Raw genomic sequence first — 18,377 nt, 5'->3', positions numbered from 1 at the left:
AGAAGGAAAAAAGTTTAGAAAGGAGGGAAGAAAAAGAAAACAAGGAAGGAAAGGAAAGAAAAAAGATAGAAAAGAGAAAAAAGAAAAGAAAGAAAAAAGAAAAGGAGGAAAGAAAGTAAGAAAAAGAAAGCGAAGACAGCCAGCCAGGAAAGAAAGAGCAATCACATAAAAACACAGATATCCAACATCGTGCTGGTGAGACGCCTCTTCTGGCTTAAAACGAAATGAAAACAGTCACAGGCGAAGCAGGAGAAAGTGCCGGCAAAGCGTGGACTCCTCGCAGGCAGCTCGCGGCTCTCCGGCCGCAGGCGACCGAGGCAGCGCGGCCGGGGAGCGCGGAGCCCCGGAGGCGAGCCGAGCGCAGCGGCGGACTCCCGAGCGCGGCCCGGCCCGCAGCGGCCGCCGCCGCCGCTTCCCGGCTCCTCTGCTTGCGGCTCGCTCCCCGGCCGCGGTCCCCGAGCGGTACCCACCTCTGCGCCGCCGTGTTGGCGTCCAGCACCCCGGCGCCCTGCATCCACGTCCGCACCGCGTTCATGCCGCTGCCCAGCGGCTCTTCCTTCATGCTGCTTCCACTCCGTTGGATGCTTTCCTGAATCCCAAACATGAAAACAACCTTTTCTTGTGGAAAATCTCCTCCCCCTTGAAAATATTGAAAAAAAAAAAAAAAAAAAAAAAAAAGGAAAGAAAAACGCCAGCCAGAGATTTTTTTTTTTTTTTTTTGAGACGATGAACTCGCGCTAGAAGATCAAGGCGGGCTGGAAAGCAAATTTTTTAAAAATGTAAACCTTCACTCAAAACTGAGCGATAACCTGAAAAAAAAAAAAGGAGAGAAAAAAAAAAAAAAAGAAGGGAAAATCCAACGAAAAGACCAAAATAAAAAAATAGAGATGTATGCTTGGCTGTTGGGGGTTGTTTGGTTGGTTAATTTTTGGTTTGGGTGCTTTTTTTTTTCTTTTTTTTTTTTTTCTTTTTTTTTTTTTTCTTTTTTTTTTTTTCTTTTTTTTTTTTTTTTTTTTTTTTTTTTGTAATGATCACAGGCCGGTGGAGGACAGGAGGGGCTGGAGTTTCCTTTTGTAGAGGTACCCTTCACTTGAAGAAGCAGGAAGAAAAAAAAAAGCCCTGATGGCAATTTAAGAAACAATAGACTCAACTCGCGCTGCCGGCTTTGCTACTTCAAGTGTCATTTTCCACAACCAGGCAAGTTTTTTCCTCTCTCTCTCTTTTTTTTTTTTTTCCTCCTTCTCTCCCAACCAAAGATGTTTCTTTCCTTTCAGTGCGTATAGATGAGGAGGACGCTGGTTGCCGTAGACAGATACACCAGAGAGGGAGAGTGGGGTGGGGGGAAGGGGGGAGAGAGAGGGAAAGAGGAAGGGGGGGGAAGGACAGAGAGAGAGAGAGAGAGAGAGAGAGGAGAGGGGAAAAAGAGAGAGGGGTGGACCCTGCCGGATGGAGATTCTGTTTTCTCCTTGCTAAAATAGAAGTGATTTGCAGGCTTTCCCTATGGAATCCAGTTTGACTCTCCCCAGAGCTAAACACAGGCACACTAACCCCAAAGGGAGGAGGCGGGGCTCGCGCCTCGCAGGCCCGCCCCTTCATTTGCATAACGTCATCCTTCCGCCTCGCTGCAGCCAATCGGGGCGCAAAGAGCCGGCTGGCTCGCGGCGCCGGGCCACGCTCCCTCATTACCATCCCTCTCCGGGTGGCGCGGGGGAGCTAGCCAAAGTTCCTCGCAAAGTGGCGAGCGCAGGATCGCTGAGCGCCGGCGTCTGTGCTGGGGCAGAGCTGGGCTGAGTCGGGCAGAGCCGGGCTGGAGAGGGGAAACAGACGCAAGGGAAGGGCGATATTTTTCTCGGGGATTTGAGCTGGGGTCTGCATCCTGGTCGTTGCGGTCCGAGTAGCATCCTCGCCACGCCCTGAGCGCGCTCGCGGTGCGCTGGCTGCGCCCTCCCGGGGCTGAGGCTGCGTCCTGCTCCGCTGGTCTGGGACGTCGGGGGCAAAAGTGGAGGAGACGGGAGAGCTCGGGCAGAAAAAGCAGGACGCGCGTCCCAGGTGCCCACCTCTTCGCTTTGAGGAGGGGGTGGTGGGGTGGAAAAATGGGTGCTCGATGTCGGGGCGGGAGATCGCGGAGGGCGCTTGTCTCCACGCCGGGAGAGGTGGGTGGACCCTGGGCCCCGGCAAGCGAGGCTCTGTGGGTGCCCCCAGAGAGTAGGGGGACCCCCGACTCTGCCCGTAGCTTGGCTTCGGAAATGGTTCTCGCTCAGACGCTAGCCTCGAGCCCGCGGTATTAGGCATTATCCTCAACAAGCTCACTTATCTCGAGTAATCTCCGGGATATGTAAACGGTGGACTGAATGCTGTCACTCGAGTTGTATCAGGAGGCGTCTTAAAATTTATTCAGATTCAACTCCCAACCCCTCCCCCCTCCCCCTACCCCAAAATGTTTTTTTTTTTTCTTTTGAATAACTACCAAAGCAACAACGTCTCAGATTAGTTCGTTATTTGTTGTAGGATTTCTCTGTTCCTCATCCTTTGTGTTAAAATGGGGGACTTGAACACCCCTCCCCAACTTCTACTCCTGCCAGTTGTCCAGAAAGAGAGAGATTGAGTTAAGAAGGTGGGGAGTGGGGATAGGAGAGAAAGAGGGAGAAATAATTTCCTACCTCAGACCTTTCTGTATATATGCTTGTGGCTAGCAAACAAAATAGCTAGAAGTTTCTGGGTAATGTGCCCCATCATTTTTTAGCAGGTTGTAACCTCTAATAAGCACATGGTGAACTTCTGTTTCATTGCCCTCAAAGGAACTCCCTGTGACTGCAGCCAAATCTGCTAAGGACTCCTTGGGGGAAATTCTCTGCCAGAAATCCAGGTCCCCTTTCTGCTGGCCTTCCTTGGCCCTTTGATTTAGGAAGCTCATGGGGTCAGTGACGGAACAGTGCACATGCCCAAGTTGAATGGATGGAGACAGGCAAGAATTTCACTTTGTGCTCTTGGCAGAGCAGGAAAGTGAGAACCACTTCCTGATTCCTGTACCAGGAAAAAAAGACTATTTCAGGCTTGCGAGTACATGGCCACTGTGCTTAAACACTACTTTATCTTTGTGCATAAAGCCTGCCCAGCTCTCATACCATTTAATTTGGATCGCTAATGTACTGGGTACTGTGTCCCTGGTAATAATTAATAATTCATTTGATCTCCACCAAGACACTCCTGAAGAGATCTGTCTGCAACTATCAGGATCCCCATAGCGTCTACCAGAGTTCCTGGCACACAGCACGTGTTCAGGATGGTTATGTTGGTGGTGAGATTGGAAGGATTATAGGTTTGTGGGGAGGAGAAAGGGGGAGTTGGACCTTCTCCATCTCTATAGATTTTAAATGCATAATTGAAACTGGGCCTGCTGAAAACTTCCCAAAGCTCCAAGCTTAACCCCCAAGGCCCAGAGTCCCCAGAGCCAATCCCTATCCCTGCCTGGACCATCCCCTGCCTTCTCTGAGGGGATCCTTCAGGAAAGGGGAACCAGGAAGCAGAGGGTACCCTTCCATCAATGAGCCCCAGATAGCCATAGCAAAAGACTCAAGCCTCCCTCTCCTTAATTGCCTGAGCCTCCATTTTACCTGCCAGTGATCTATATTCAGGACTCCAAGTTGAGTCTAGCGACTACATACCCCAGTGATGGGCAACACACACTATGGTGGGGGTCAGATCACCGCCAAAGGGGAGCAGCAAAGGTGCCAGAGAAAGGAGAGACACAGCCACTGTGAGGATCAAGATCAGTGTGAAGCATACAATAGATGGATTTCTAGGGGGGTCGGACAGAATTAAGGAGCACTCTGCACTCAGTGATGTGTTTGTTGAGGGGCCTGTTCCAAAACAGAAATTGGCCAGGAGAAAGAAGACTTCAGCAGCCTGATTCCTGCCCTCCGCCCCGCCCCCCCCCCCCCCCCCCCCCCCCCCCCCGTAGGTAACCTCCAGAAACTAAACTAAATAAGAGGGCGGCAATCTCCACATCTCCCTGGCCCTAGAAGGAGGGAAAAACAAAAGAGGGCAGGAATATTCTGATCACACTGATTCCTTTCGGCCTTGTAGAAGCAGCAGATACCTCAACCTGGGATAGTGAGCAACTGTCATTTAATCAGCCAGAGTGTATTCAGAGCTTTTCTTCTGGGTGTCCTAGTGCTTTGAACCTGGCTTTCTCACCCAGTAATAGATGTTTAAGTAGGTGGGAAGCTAACAAGAAGCTAGAAAAGACTGAGAGGGTGATAGAAAACTGGGAACAACACCCCGGCCAGCAGAGTAGTAAGTTTTTGTGGATTTCTGCTGGTGAATATTGAATAGCAATTGCAACTTTAAACTTTGAAAAACTGCCTAAACACTTGTTCATCTTCCCTCATGTGAGCTTAGCATCACCTCCAGAAGGCCAAGCAGGTGTGTGGAGGGGTAGTGTGAAGTTACACTGAGACCGACTTCATCTTTTCAGTTTTTCATCCTCACTTCTCCTGTAAAGAAAAATACTGTACTCTAGCACTGGCCAGCCTTTACAGAATACCTGTGCTATGACTTGAGAGTGGCTTATAACAGTAATCCCCAAATCCTGCTCATCAGCCTAATCTGATGAGGGGAATGCAGATTTCCAGGCCTTGTCCAGATCTGCAGAATTAGGGAGGGGGAAAAAATGATGGGGGTGGGGGGAACCAGTGCATAAGAAAAATGTACAGCAAGATGCATTTTTATGTGGAGGAAGCGATTGGAAAGGCTTGATATTTCCTCTGGAGTTAAGCGTCCCGCTGAGCTTCTCAGGGTTTCTTCCGAAGGGAGGGCTGGCGCCCACCCCCTCCGTCTCCATTGCGCCAAACAGTAGGCAGGCCCCGCAGGCCCCAGGGTCTCCCCGCGCAGGAGGAAGCTCAGACCCGGCGGCAAGACCCCTCCTCCACCTCGAACTTTGGAAGCTTCTCACTCTCGGCTGTCCCAAGCCTCAGAAGTCTGGGGAAAGCATTCCGTTTCCCGGAGGGCATCAGTTGCTCCAGTAACTTCCCGGAGGTGCAGGTGGGAACACACGCGTGCCCGTTCCCCCCTCCCGACCCCCCCCCCCCAAAAAAAAAAAAACAGAGTAGAAAGGAGATAAATAGCGCCGAGCTAGAACTAGCGGGACGTCCCGGGGAAAGAGGGAATCTTCTCGGCTCGCCCGCCCCCAGGAGGCCAGACTCGGGACCTGTCGCTTAGAAAATCCCCTCCGTCTGTTTTCCTTACGAAGACGCGCCCCCAGAAGGGCCGCCTGCCCCGGGAAATGCCCCCCTTCCCCCGGGCTAATCAGAGTCGGCTTAGAGGGAGACGGAAGACAAGACCCCTCCTTCGGGGCTGGGGAGAAGGGGAAGGGAAAGATGGGGCGACGGAGGCCAGAGGCTGCAGTTCCACCGCGTGCCGCCGCCCTGAAGGCGTGGGCTGGCGGCCTGGGCTGGCGGCCGCGGGGGTGGGCAGGGGCCAAAGCGCGGGCGGCCCGAGGGCAAGGCGCGGGGTGGTGGCGCCGCGGGTCCCTGGGAAATGGAGGAGCTGAGCGGGGCGCAGCCTGCAGGGCTCCCGAGGCGCAGCCGGAGGCCGACCGGAGTGGCCCCGCCACCCGCGCGCGGAACCTGCCGCTACCCTCGGAGACCTTTCCCTGCTGCCCTGGGAGAGCGGCGGAGAGCAGCAGGCCGCGGTGCCACCGGCCATCCGTCTGTCCTGCCTCCAGGCCCCCGGCCTTCGCCGGCGAGCCGCAGAGGGGGAAGGGGCATTCCCGCGGACCCCGATTCCTCTTACAGACCCCCCGTGCTGCAGAGGCGGCCGGGCTTGCTCGCCCAGCCAGACGGACAGCTCCAGTCCCCGGGAGCCCGCGTCTCCCCACGAGTGCAGACAGGGAAACTGAGCCTAGAGAGGAACAAAGACACCCACGGACGGCTAGGACAAGGGTTTGGGGCGAGAAGCTCGAACAAATCTTTCCCGGATCCAGCCTGCGGACTCTCTCGGGTTTCCCCTGGGGCGGTCCCCAGATAATAATAGATAACATTTGTTGAAGGCTTTACGGGCATAAACTCACTGAATTCCCACAAGACAAAGAAGGCAGGTAAGATCCCACCCCCACCCCCCATTTTACAGGTGAGGAAACTGACGTCTCATGTTTGAAAAGAAACCACCTGTCCAGCCTCACTGCAAATAAAGACGCCGAGCCCAGATTTCCCCAGTCTGTGCCCTTGGCCTAGGATCCAAACCAGCCACCCAGCCGCGGTGGCACACTATATCTCTGGAGTTTGCCCTGGTGCGCCCTTGCCCCCCCCCCCCCGCCAACCCCGCCCCGCCTCCAGGGCAGATCTCCACGGCCCTCGAGCCCCCGGGTAACCCGCATGACAAAGGAGCTTGGGCGCTGGTTGCTTTCCGAGGGCAGGCAGCCGAAGGGACGGAGGAGGGGAAACCTGTCCTGAAAAGTTCCAGTGCTACCCTGGGAGCGCATCCCCTCGGGCAGACACCCGCACGCGTGTCTCCGGGCAGTCCCAGACAGGGCACACCAGGGTGCTGCTAACCCCAGCCCTGGCCCTGCCGCGAGCGCTATGTGACCTCCAGTCAGCCGCTTCTCCCAGTCCCAGCTGACGTCTTAGAGCTCCTGGCGCCTGCAGAGTCGTCTAATTCCTCCTGACTAAACAAGACTTTTCGGGGATGCCTGCGACGCCCATCAGAGGGCAAAGATCTGTACACCCGCGAATGCGCTTTAATAGAGGAAGACCATGTGGCCTTAGCCTGACCGTAGACAGCGAAAAACTAAAATTATACTGAGCCGGGGAGTACAGTGGGGACACCGCGGGAAAGGGTCTCCTAATCCCAGGCTATCCTGGGGCGCGCCCCATACCCCGCCCTTGGCCCTTCCCCCACCAACCTCCTACAGTCTTGCTTGGAGTAGGATCAGCGAAGGGCCCCCGCCCCTGCTGCGGAAAGGGGGCCCAGGAATCGAGAAGGGAGCAACCGGATTGTTTAGAAATTAGCATCTCTTCAGTAGTGCAGACTCAAAAAGAAGAAACTGAGGCCTGCGAGGTTTTGGCGGAGGGAGGGAGACGCAGGCCTACTTGCTCCCGGAAGGTAGGATAAGGAAAGGGAAGTTTAGCAGAGGAGCTCGAGATGCCCGGGTCACAGAAAGTTCGCACTTGCATGTTCTCTGAAGCACACTCCATTAGTTATTTACTCACCGTTCGACCCTTCGAGGTCTTTGTCGGCCGTCGAGATGCGAGATGAGGGTGATGTGAGCGTGCAACTTTGTATAAAGAGTGGCTGCATATTTGTGGGCCTGGGTAGTGCGAGTGTGCCAGGGAGAGCGCGCACTTGGTCGAGCAGGATTGTTGCACGCAAGCGTGAGTACACGTGAGCCTGTGTAGAGTGGGTGCATGTGTTACGTGGAGACGTGTGTCATACATGTGAGTGGGTGTGCGTGTCGAGGAACACTACGTGTGCAGGAGCATCGTACACTTTTGTGCGAGCCTGAGCTCACACGTGGTTCGTTTGTCCATGTGTGCATGTGAAACCTAGCCAAGAAGTCCCCAAAATCTCAGGTCCCGTGAGAGGAAAGGAAAGGCGCAGGCAGGTGTGCGGACCGGGCTCCCCAAGGCGGGAGGCGACACTGCTGCTCCTTGCGCCTGCGGGGAGCGGGGAGCCTTCCACGGGGCGCGCCCGGCGCGGAGGGTGAGCGCCCGGCCCGGCCGCGGGCGGGAGAGGCCGGTTCCCACCCGGGCGCGCCAATTACCGGGACCGCGCTCGCAGGGGTCCCTGCTGGGCAGCTCCCAGCTCCTAATTGTTCCTCGCGGACAGTTTCTGATTATTGATGCCGTGTGTCCCGAAAGAGACCGCTTCCGGGTTATTTGCTTATGTTTGTATCATCTCCATCACCGTCACGACTTGGTGGCTGATGAAGATGGTGCCACAGCCACCGACACAGCCCTCCCCGCCTCTCGGAGGCCGCCCGCGCGCCGCCGAGTCCTCCCTTACATGGAGCCACAGCGCCACCTCGCGATCCCCAGCCTCCCTCCCGTCGCTGCCTCCCGGGGCAGAGCCTTTCCCGGCGCAGCCCCCCCAGATTCCCAGTACCGGTTGGTTTTCCATTCGCTCTCGCCGCTCCTCTTTCCCCCCCGCACTGGAACGTTCCACTCCGCTGGAGCCCTGAGATTCCGCAAACACACCTCGCTGAGCGCGTCCGGACACGACCAGAATGCCCACCCCCCGGTCCACCCGGAGAAATTCTGCTGTCTCTAAAAGCACGAGCCCAAAGTTCACTTCCTTCACGAAACCTTTGCAAACCCGGCCTGTGCAGTCATTCGTGCCGGTCCCTGATTTCTCTGGTGCTCTTATCACATTGGACAGGAAATCTTGTTCAAGTATCTCTTTCCCCTCCCTGATCAGGGAGCTCACCTACAGTATTTTCTGCGTCTTAGCAACGATAATAATAAAACCTGGTGTTAACGAATGCACTAAGGATGCTCTAAGGAGCATCTCATGAATGCAATGTGCTATGCCACCCACTTTACTCATTATCTCGCTTAATTTTCCCAGCATAACTGTGGAGTAAACATCAATATAAATTCCCCAGTTTCCAGATGAGGCTAGACCGTTCCTGTCTAAGGTTGCTTTGCAGAGCCCAACCCAAGTCTGCCTGTCTGATATGTCTTAATCTCTCTCTCTCTCTCTTTTTTTTTAACCTCTATGCCTTGCAGACTTACTCGGCTTTATAGCCACAGGCTTTAAGACAGGACCAGGCACAGAGTGGGCATTGATATATTTACGAATAAGTGTACCACGGCCAATATAATTTTTTTTCTTCTCCAAGAGAGTTGAGCTAGAAAAACACTGCACTTATCAGATACCTTGATTGAAATGGTACCACAATGATTTATCCCAAAAAGGTATTCCACTACTAATGAGCTAGATAACCTTGGTCAAGTCACTTCATCCTCAATTTCCTCATTTTTAGAAATATGTTTAGCTGTATTAAATGAGGAAAAAACGGGAGGTATTTTATATAAGCCCTAGTACTGTAATCAATACTCAGTAAAAGTTGGCTATTCATATATTTATTAAGGATAGTTTTAAAAACTGAAGTGCAGAACACAAAATTGACTTACCTCTAGTCACACAGAATTCACCATACCTCTGCATAAAATTATCTCACTATTATATCTTCATTTTCATCTTGGACATAAAGTATGTAATAAAATATGTTTAGTTTATTGTGGTTGGGGTGTTAATGTTAACCCTGCTCTGTTATAAAATTTTAAGGGGCAGGGGGGAAAGATATAATTAAACAGTAAATCAGCAGGCTTTGACTCTCACCCTTTCCTCCTGCTTTGTAGCTTTTTACCAAGAAAGATTTAAAGAAACACTATAAAAGTGCTTATTATTCTGGAAAGTACAAAACTCTATTTTTTAATTTAGGGGACATTCTGAGCTGGTTTGAGTTTTCCCCACTTGAAACACTTTGCTGCTAGTAATACACTAAAGGTTTAAAAATATGTATCTAAGCAAATGATTGTACCCAAATAAAAAACAAATGAGGGTTGTTTCAACATATTCCAGACATTAGATGTTTCCCAAAAAGGCTGTTTTAGAGGTTTGGGGTTTCTTTCTAAAATGATTCATTAAATAATTACCACTATCAGCAGTTTAAGTGAAAATGAACTTTTCTGTCTGGTCAGGTTATAACTTTCTTACTAACAAATTATTTTAGAAAGACTATTAACCAGTATAGTTATCTTATAAATAAGCAAAAAGAGTCTGATAAAATCCACAAAAGGCATAAATGTGTCTCCCCATGTCACTGACCCATAATGCATTTCCAGAAACTTTATCCCAACCCCAATTTATTTTAGTTCATTTGTACCTGCTTCCCATTCTATGCAATACTCTTTTCTGCAGATGAAGAAATGAATTCAGGAAGCTTCACCTGCAGCAAATTAATGTGTTGAGATTTTATTGTACAGCTGACAGATATTTTATTACCCTTGATTGGGGATTTGAGTCATATTGACAGCGAGACACTGTTTCCCACAGTTTGGGGAGGGGGCCGTGTCTGTTCTGTTTTCTTTTCTTCTTTATTTTTAATATGGTAGCCACTAGAGATGCTCACCAAAATTATGGCTTTCCTTCTTCCAGGTGCATAGTGAGAGTAGAGTATTCTGATTCTTCTGCATTTAGAAGAATATTAAATACTAAACCTGGTTTGTTTTGATAAATGAGGAGGCATCAGTCATATGTGTTATTTAGAGGTAAAAGCTTTAAGAACCAATGTGCAATTCACCCAATCCCCTTCCCCTTGCCATGGTTGCAGGCATATGGAGTTTCCTTCAGCCTGCCACTCTTTGCAAAGATAACATGGAGTAGAATCCCTCTAGCCCACAGTGAACACTTAACATGAATGTGAAATAATCTTTTGTAAGTCCCAGAGATTTTTTTTTTTATGGCAGCATAACTGAGCCTTTCCTGACTAATATGCCTAGGAAGGTAACTCATCTTTTTTCTTCTCTTCTCTTTTCTTTTCTTTTCTTTTCTTTTCTTTTCTTTCTTTCTTTCTTTCTTTCTTCTTTCTTTCTTTCTTTCTTTCTTTCTTTCTTTCTTTCTTTCTTTCTTTCTTTCTTTCTTCTTTCTTTCTCTTGACAATGTTAAAATTCTTCTCCTAGAGTGAAAGACTTCCATATCTAATTAAATAATCAGATAATGCAATTTATTCAACTAGAAGCCTATATCTCACTTTCTTATGTAATTCACACATTTCCTGTGGGTCAAAACATCATGTAGAAAACTCTGAAATGGGGAAGACAACTGAATTTTAGAAGTACTGAAAAGGAATCTCAGAATCATTGCTGGACCTCCCCAGGAATTTCCAGGGGGCCCTTTGCCGGCCTGCAGATACACAGTGAAGGGTAGGCCATAAGCTCTGATTTGAAGAAATTTTATTAGCAATTGTATGAGCGGACAGAGAAACATCTGTTCCTTCGTTGTGTTCATTTCCATAACTTCAGGATGATGAAAGTGAAAAATATTTGGCTAATCAACTTATATTTCAGGAACATGACCTAGGGAAAGTTATTTCACTTTTTTAGACCATAATTTCTTCAACTGGAAAATAAAAGTGTGAGGCATGATTATGTTCAGGATGCCATCCTGTTCTACTAAGCTGGAATTCTGAGATATTCAGGTGATATCGGTTTCAGGAGTTGATGCTACAGTATAAGAATTGTCTTGTGTTTCTATCCTCAGCACTATTTTGTCAGACATTAAATTTTTTTTTTCATGCTGATGCTAACTTAACTGTTTCTTGGGCAAGATAGATAGTGCTTTTTTTCTTCAACCTCAATTTTGTAGAAAAGTGGGCCATATAGATTTGAGGCCATGTAAAATGCTTTGTCACTTTCCAGCTAAGAGGGAAAATTTACTTTTATTCGAGAATTATTCTTTTCAGTTTTCATTATCTGACCTAAGGAAATTTCTTGTGAATTTTCAGGAAACTTGTGTGATAAAATATTGATTGTGTGGCAAGTGCTATAGGGTGAAATCATTACTATCTGTTCCTTATCCTTAGTGTGGCATGACTGATTGCCAGAAACAATACTGTTACCTTCATTTGGATAATAATTTACAGCTGACAAAGAGGTTTCACATCAGTTATTGCTTTGATTCCTCTCAAGGAACCATGCAACTGACATTTCTCCCCCATTTCACCAAGGAGGAGCTGAGGTTTAGATTTGCCCATGCCATGTGGCTCACCAGCAGCAAAGCTTGGCTATAGCCCAGGAGCCACACTGCCTATGAAATTAAGAAAGCAGTCTGCAACTTTACTGGGGAATAGAGAGGGTTGAAACCAGGCCACAGGGCACTCCTTTACAGAAGATGCAGACATTGTTTCTGTCAACCAATTCCTGATTTCTCTCTTCTCTGGGCACCCAGAAAGATTGTAGTCCTCTCCTTGAAGGTAGGTGTGATCACCTGACTTACTTGAGCCACAGCATTTACTTAAAGGTGAGAGAACCGCCCCCAGAGGACTCGCTTTGATAAACAGAGGGTTTCTGAGGGTAGCTCCATCAGTTTGGGTCCTGCTGTCATGACCACAATGAACAGAATTCCTTAGCAATATGCAATAGATTTAATGTAAATAAATGGTTAAGCCACTAGGACTTGGGGCATGTTTGTTATTGCAGCTTTACATAGTCTGTCCTGACTGGTACAGTTTCCTAATTCAAATTTAAATATTTTGTAAAAGAGAGCTATCTCTCATGGGTGGACTCTTATAAATTTGAGTTATATGCAATTAACTTTTAGAATGAAAATACCTTCTGGATCTCTCATGTTTTTATTTAAATTAATTTTACTATCTTACAGAAGCACAGGTATAAAACTACGGACACATTCTTTATGCAGATAACATTTGAACAACTGTGAAATCAAATTACAAAGTTAATGAAAAAGAAAAACTGCACAAAACCAAAGATTTATAAATGAAAACTATAAAACGCTGGATAACATTTTGTAGAAACTAAATTGCCACTTAAATATCAACATGGTTCTGAGTTTGGTAAAATAGGTTCTTTTGAAAATGGCCTGTCTACATAATTATGCCCTGTGTAATGTCTCAATTCTTCTACCACTTTTCTATTTTTCTGTAAACTACCTCAAAGCGTTCCTGAATTCATATGTATAAGAAAAGCTTAAAGGAGTCATTTCAGTATCAAATCCACCTCTGTTCCTTTAAATAAAAAAAAAAAGATTTTATTTATTTATTCATGAGAGAAACACAGAGAGAGGCAGAGATATAGGCAGAGGGAGAAGCAGGCTCCATGCAGGGAGCCAGATGTGGGACTCGATCCCCGGACTTTGGGATCACACCCCAGGAGTCCTGATCTGTCCCTTTTTTTTCCAGCCTATGACAGTTAGGAATCACTGTTGGCACCAATAAGCACAAACTAAAATTTGAGCTTGGAAATTTAGAGTCAGGGATGCCTGGGTGGCTTAGCGGTTGAGCGTTTGCCTTCTGCTCAGGATGTGATCCCGGAGTTCTGGGATCAAATCCTGCATCAGAACCTGTGCATGGAGTCTGCTTCTCTCTCTGCCTATGTCTCTGCCTCTCTCTGTATCTCTCATGAATAAATAAATAAAATCTTTAAAAAAAAAAAAAGAAAGAAATTTAGAGTCAGCACTCAGTTTTAAGGTAATTATTCAGGTAAGTCTGGTGGTGCTTAATTTTTTAAATAACTTATTTGTAATGACTTAGCTGAACTTAACAGTTCTTTTGAAGAACAAAGAGGACAGAGTGAATGGAAGACTCTAGAGCAGTACCATTCTGTGCAGAATTGCTGTGTGTTTTCCTTCAGGGCCACCATTAGACCTCATTTCTCAGCTTCCCTAGCAGCCACTATGGCTATATGGCTGAGTTCTGGCCAAAAACACGTAGGTGGGATTGATGGAAGTCATTTCCATAGTTCATAAAAACCTCCCACATAGTCTTTCATGCCTCTTCCTCCTACTTCTGTGAGCTGAGTCAGAAAATCCAACACAAGAGTCCAATGCTCTAGAGCAAGGCTCAGCAAATGTTTTCTGTAAAGGTCCTGATAGGCAATATTTTATGATTCATGAGCCATAGAATCCCTGTTGCAAGTACTTCACTCTGCCATCTTAGAGTGAAAGCAGCTACAAAGCACAGGTTATGCATGATCAATGAATATGGCTGTGTTCCCATACAACTTTATTTACAAAAAAATAAAATAAAAAAGGTTTACCAAAACTTTAGATCAAATTTGGTCCATGAGCCATAGTTGGCTGACCCTACTCTAGAATATGTCAGGATCACAAGGTAGAAGGAATCTGGTCCTTAAGTGACTGCATGGGGTAATAAACTTTATTCAAGCAAGAAATAAACTTCTATTATGAAAAGTCATTGAGATTTAAGGGTATTTCAGCATTAACTGAGTCCTCCGATACTGCTGGAGTATTCAACTTCATGTGACCTCAGGTTGACCTATCAGTTGCCCCTACGCAATCAGAAGCTCCTCATCCTCATCCTCTCCTGTGCTTCGACTGTACATTTTGCCCAACATTCCCTCAATGGGAACTGTTTTCAAGGATGCAGTCTTAAGACAACAATGTGCTGTTGAGACCGTCTGGACTGTGTATGTGACTGAACCCAATTAAGGCCTCTGTATAAGCTTTTAAGGCTCAGGTGGGTGGATGCAGAGATTTACTTGTCTTGTGAGCTCCCCAGACGAGCCTCATATGGAAGTTCCCTTGCTTATGAAACCTGCCACCTAGCAATCCAAGAGTGCTACCACCTACCAAGAGTGGTTTACCACTTTCTTCGGCTTCTCCTCACCTTCCATGCACCAGACCCAGTGCCAGATTTCACTCTAGACCAACAGATATAATACCCCATCACACAGATGGCTTTCTATAAATAATAGATTTCCTCTTCATCCCCACATTCCTTTGAGAACAGACTTATTCATTTGTCATAGAACCTTCCCAATACGTGAGTGAGATAAATAAAACGCCATCAGATAATCGTCTGCTTGGAGCATGCATATCATGCAATCTATGAGATTCCAAGTTGTCACTGTCACCTCTCTCCATCTCACCACCTAAATGTACCTAGATGCATATCTGAATTGTTTTGTGCCCCCTTCCAGTTAACCAGACACATTTGGGAGACAGTTTGCTTGGTTAATAGGTTTGCTTTCTGAGAACAATTTGCTCCCGCTTACATTAAGTCTCTGGAACATGTTGCAAAGTCATCTTTGGGTTTTTGCTCAGCTACTATGTAATGGCACTCTATGCTGGTCACCTACAAACCTGCAGCTTGGTATTTTTACTCCTAATTTATAATCAGGGAGCCTGAGACTCAGAGGGGTTAAAAAACTTTTCCAAAATCATATGTTGGAAATATCCTATATCTAGGCCTGCCTGAGTCCCAAACATCATGCTATCAAAAGTTGGATTCTGCAGCCTCTGGAATCTTATCCACCTTCCCTACTTGAAATGTATTTGTTGGGGAACAATTAACCTCAGGATGAGTAATTTGTCACCATTCTGTGTGCGTTTCAAATTTTCCCATTACACAAAGAAAATGAGAAAAATATGTCCTAGATAATACAGAGAAAAATGCTTCATTGTCTTAATTGCCTTTCTATTTCAATCAAGGAAGGCATTTAATTATTTCTGAACTATATTCAAAACTCTCTCTCAAGAATATGACTCTCCCCAGGTGAGTTAACCAAACCTGTGCAAAATATTTCTCTAGTCTGAATATTAATATCAAACATTTGTTGAGCATGTTTTATATGCCAATGACTGTTTGAATTCTCTCCATTTATGATCTCATTTATTCCTCACAGCAAATCTATGGAGTGGAAATAGTCATTATTCTCCACGAGCGAATGAAGAAACTGAGATACAGAGAAATTGGGGAGCTTGTCCAAGTTCCAAAGGCAGTAAGTGGTGAAGTCAATATTTGATCCTCAACCACCCTGGAGCTCACATTGCTCTCTTCACCATTCTGCTGTGCTGACTCTGAAGAGAAATATACTTTCCCCTCTGAGTATATGGGCAAAGCCAATGTGGAAAACTCAGGCAAGATGACTTGAGTCAGCTACTCAAGGGCCATTCAGAACCTCAAGTCTCTAGAATTTGAGGTGGATCATCTGAAAGCTATGGAGTCAAGACGGGTAGAATTTGTCTGGTTTCTTGCACAATCTGAGGCAAGAAGCCCTTGTCATTGCTAAACACCACTGCCCGGGGCCCTGAAAATGCTCACGACATTCACTCTATCCCCTATGTCAACTTCATCACCGCTGATGTAAACCACAAGATGAGGAAACAACTTTTCTATGATATATACTTTATGGCCATTCTTCTTACCTCATTATTCTTACTTCGCTTGTAAAAAATAAAGAACAATCAATTCAGTATTTGTTCTCTAAAATTGAATGGTATGAGCATGTGTGTTTTATAAGTAAGAAAAAGAAAATATTTTCTGGTGTACTGGACTGTACCCTTTGAAAAGCATACCTTATAAAACAGAATGGAGATTGGATTTTGAAATGTGTGGGCCACATCATTAGAAAGGCTGACACTATTGCTCCCAATTATTTGAACTTGACAATAGATAAGCTGAGGACATGTAACAATATACTTACATCTTCAGACCCAAATATTTTATAATTTGGGTTTAAAAATATTTAGTCTTCACAGTAGTCTTAGTCTTGATTTTTTTAAAAACCATTTAAAAGATTTATTTATTTAAGAAAGAGTGGGGATGGCAAGGGCAGGGGCAGAGGGAGAGGGAAACAAGCAGATCCCCCACTGAGTGGGGAGCCTGATGCAGGGCCCTATCCCACAACCCTGAGATCATGACCTGATTTGAAATCAAGAACCAGACGCTTAATCAACTGAGCCACCCAAGTGCTCCTATTCTTAACCACTTTAATGAAAATATTCTATTGCATTAACTTTGTATCAGGGCATGTATGAGAAAACATTGATGTTTTTCAAATATGAAATATAGCCTCATTTCCTAATCAATAAGAGCAATTGTGGGTTCTCTGTGTGTCTTTAAAGGCTTCTATTCACAAATCTAATCATCTGTTCAAATGAACCTATTTTAGCCTCAGTACATATGTTAACACTTAAAAAGACTGAATAAGCTCAGCTTCTTTTAAATTTTTTTTTATTTTTATTTATTTATGATAGTCACACAGAGAGAGAGAGAGGCAGAGACATAGGCAGAGGGAGAAGCAGGCTCCATGCACCAGGAGCCCGATGTGGGATTTGATCCCAGGTCTCCAGGATCACGTCCTGGGCCAAAGGCAAGTGCTAAACCGCTGCGCCACCCAGGGATCCCCAAGCTCAGCTTCTTATATAAGATTTGTGAAAATATGGGATGCCTGGGTGGCTCAGCAGTTAAGCGTCTGCCTTTGGCTCAGGGCGTGATCCCGGGGTCCTAGGATCGAGTCCTGCATCAGGCTTTCTGCAGGGAGCCTGCTTCTCCCTCTGCCTATGTCTCTGCCTCTCTCTGTGTGTCTCTCATGAATAAATAAATAAAATCTTTTTAAAAAAAGATTTGTGAAAATCATACAGCCTTGAGACATGCAAGCACTTGTTTAGTAAAGACTTGAACCATATTCTTAAATACCTGGAATTTTCATTTTCTCTTCATTTTCTTTTGTGCTAGTCCATGGCTATGTGTATAGTATATAGTCCTTTACAAGCATTTACATACTCCTATTTCACTATGTTCTGGAGAGATCATGGACATGTTTGATAGCAGCTGTCATTCAGATCAACACCCTACCCTACCCCTGCCACTGGTTCAAACATATTTATATTTATATATTTTAATACATTATTATAAATATTTATATATTTATATATATATTTCTAAAGTTTTTTAATTAATTCATGAGAGACACAGAGAAAGAGAGAGGCAGAGACATAGACAGAGGGAGGCTCACCCTGTGGTGAGCCTGATGTGGGACTCAATCCCAGGACCCCGAGATCATGACGTAAACCAAAGGCAGACACTCAACCACTGAGTCACCCAGATGTCCCCCAGTTCAAATATTTTTTACATCTCCAAAGAAGAAAAAAAAAAAAAAACCTGAAGTGCCAAAACAACAGTGGGGAGTTTCTAGATCAGGTTGTGAAGAAAAACCTATAACCAGAGAGATTAGTGAATGAGTGCACTACAGCACTTATGCCCAAAAGCATTTCTGGTTACTGTTCACTTGGGCTTCTGCACAGCACCTGCATGGGGGGAGGAGCGGCAATGGTCAAGGCTCAGAGCCCATCCAAGGTGGGCAATTTTTGGAGACCTTTTCACCATAAGCTTGGATTTCAAAGAGATACATTATCAATGTCAGATCAAAGTGAGTCTAAACCTATCCCACTTCCCCCAAAGCTGGGAGACTTTTGGCTCCAGACTGGAATTGAGGAGGATTTATACTCAGATACTCACAGCCGGAGTTGGCTAAGGATTCTGAGTTTAAAATGGTAGCCAACTGGTAGGGCACCCAGTATCCTAATGGAGCAACCCTGAAGCGTCTCAAGGATGGCATATCTGTGCCAGGCCTTGGTTATCCCTGCAAATAACTTTGCAAAGGAAAGAAGGCAAGCAATCAAAGACTAGCAGAAACACAAGGAAATACCATGTAATAAAATCGAGCAGAGCCCATGGGAAACAGACACACCAGCACCCTGCTCAGACTTGGAAAGTATGGAACAGACTAAAATATCACCAGAATTACCATGCTCAAAGAAACAAATGACAAACCGATAACATCTGCAGGAAACAGGTATATTAACAACAACTTTGTATTATAGGAAACTATAAA

The 18,377-nt window shown here is 46.2% G+C and overlaps 1 protein-coding gene and 1 long non-coding RNA gene across 15 annotated transcripts in view; one reads left to right on the top strand and one right to left on the bottom strand.

Annotated features, from left to right (window-relative positions):
* EBF1 (EBF transcription factor 1) overlaps nt 1–7,448 on the bottom strand; it is a 392,209-nt gene extending 384,761 nt beyond the window's left edge. For 8 of the 14 annotated variants that reach the window (XM_077895685.1, XM_077895690.1, XM_077895687.1 and 5 more), the window contains exons 1-2: nt 7,209–7,448; nt 471–589 (exon numbers count right to left, since the gene is read on the bottom strand). In XM_077895685.1, coding sequence (XP_077751811.1) covers nt 471–589; nt 7,209–7,433 — 344 coding nt within the window. In that variant the 5' untranslated portion in view covers nt 7,434–7,448. Of the gene's footprint in view, nt 1–470; nt 1,537–7,208 lie in introns of those variants that run through there. The other 6 variants (XM_077895697.1, XM_077895694.1, XM_077895698.1 and 3 more) reach the window with 1 other exon arrangement.
* LOC144312729 (uncharacterized) lies at nt 1,018–15,954 on the top strand. The gene is made up of 2 exons (XR_013378306.1): nt 1,018–1,197; nt 15,384–15,954. It is a non-coding gene; the product is annotated as an uncharacterized LOC144312729 (long non-coding RNA).
* Nucleotides 15,955–18,377: the final 2,423 nt, after the last annotated feature.

Source organism: Canis aureus, chromosome 4, assembly GCF_053574225.1.
Source record: "Canis aureus isolate CA01 chromosome 4, VMU_Caureus_v.1.0, whole genome shotgun sequence".
Taxonomy (NCBI): domain Eukaryota; kingdom Metazoa; phylum Chordata; class Mammalia; order Carnivora; family Canidae; genus Canis; species Canis aureus.
This window is presented reverse-complemented; position numbering and strand designations above follow the sequence as displayed.